Genomic DNA, 1,759 nt, shown 5'->3' on the forward strand with positions numbered 1-1,759 from the left:
CTTTTTGTAAAAACTAAAATGGAAAAGTTGTCATCAGATATGGATGTTTACAGGATTCAGTGGAAGAACGTCACAGAAGTCACCATGTTTGTATTGATGGGCTTCACAGATGATTTTAACCTGCAAGTCTTCCTATTTTTACTATTTCTTGGCATCTATCTTTTTACTTTGATAGGAAATTTGGGACTGGTTGTATTGGTCATTGAGGATTCCCGACTCCACAACCCCATGTACTACTTTCTGAGTGTCTTATCATTCTTGGATGCCTGCTATTCTACAGTTGTCACTCCAAAAATGTTGGTCAATTTTCTGGCAGAAAATAAATCCATTTCCTTTCTGGGGTGTGCCACACAGATGCTTCTCTTTGTTACTTTAGGGACTACGGAATGCTTTCTCTTGGCTGCCATGGCTTATGATCGCTATGTGGCCATCTACAACCCACTTCTGTATTCAGTGAACATGTCACCCAGGGTCTATATGCCACTCATCGTGGCTTCCTATGTTGGTGGCATTTCACATGCTACTATACACACGGTGGCCACTTTCCACTTGTCCTTCTGTGGGTCCAATGAAATCAGACATGTTTTCTGTGATATCCCTCCTCTCCTTGCTATTTCTTGTTCTGATACTCAAACCAACCAGCTTCTCCTCTTCTACTTTGTGGGCTCTATTGAGATAGTCACCATCCTGATTGTCCTGGTCTCCTATGGCTTCATTCTGCTGGCCATTCTGAAGATGCATTCTGCCGAAGGGAGGAGGAAAGTGTTCTCTACATGTGGCTCCCACTTGACTGGAGTGTCCATTTATCATGGGACCATCCTCTTCAGTTATATGAGACCAAATTCCAACTATAATTCAAACCATGACATGATAGTGTCGATATTTTACACCATTGTGATTCCCATGCTGAATCCCATCATCTACAGTTTGAGAAACAAAGATGTAAAAGAGGCAATGAAAAAATTGTTGAGAGAAGTTTCTTTCTAACTCATCTAAATTTTTGATTTGAGTAAAATTTTAAAAATAAATAAAAGTGGATATCTGTTCATATCTGTATGGCAGAAATTGGTGACAAAATGTCCTTGTTTAGTTAATAGTGCTATATATGCTAGACTCCCTATAAGTAAAATAATCATCAGCTCTCCAGTGCAGAATTTCTCAAATTGAGATAAATTGTGTCAGCTATATGTATATGCCTATTATTTTATCAAATACATTTATATTATACATTCTGGGATGTAAGGCTATTGATATTTTTGGTTATAGAACTGAGTTTTGTTTGCTCTAACTAGAAGCTATATCCTCAGAATTCTATAAATTAAAAAAAAAAAAAGACAACTCCAGGGCTGAGGATGTGGCTCAAGCGGTAGCGCACTCGCCTGGCATGCGTTCGGCCTGGGTTCGATCCTCAGCACCACATACAAACAAAGATGTTGTGTCTGTCGAAAACTAAAAAATAAATATTAAAATTCTCTCTCTCTCTCTCTCTCTCTCTAAAAAAAAAAAAAAAAAAAAAAAAAAAAAAAAAAAAACTCCAACTTCTTATATCAAATCTTCAGCATTTATTATGGAGTTAATTTCCCATTCTAAAATCCCTATGCAAGAATCGCCAAATCTTATTTTCTAAACATTTCATCACATACTGAGATCCATTCAAGCTGTGAGCATTTCTTTTGTTGTTTTTCTGTTTCTATACATTATGAACATTTTTTTTCCTGTTAAATGTTCCCTGGCCTCTTTTATTTACAGAAATGGATGA

General features: G+C 36.9%; 1 protein-coding gene across 1 annotated transcript; it reads left to right on the forward strand.

Annotated features, from left to right (window-relative positions):
* On the forward strand, positions 1-987 carry LOC114079495 (olfactory receptor 5T3-like). Its single transcript, XM_027920721.2, has one exon. The coding sequence runs from the start codon at positions 19-21 to the stop codon at positions 985-987; it is 969 nt and encodes a 322-aa protein (XP_027776522.2). The 5' UTR covers positions 1-18.
* Positions 988-1,759: the final 772 nt, after the last annotated feature.

This window comes from Marmota flaviventris, chromosome 9 (genome assembly GCF_047511675.1).
Source record: "Marmota flaviventris isolate mMarFla1 chromosome 9, mMarFla1.hap1, whole genome shotgun sequence".
Classification (NCBI taxonomy): Eukaryota; Metazoa; Chordata; class Mammalia; order Rodentia; family Sciuridae; genus Marmota; species Marmota flaviventris.

Bases quoted from the DNA above. Each gene is read 5' to 3' on its own strand.
- LOC114079495 (XM_027920721.2), top strand. From the start codon at position 19: ATGGAAAAGTTGTCATCAGATATGGATGTTTACAGGATTCAGTGGAAG.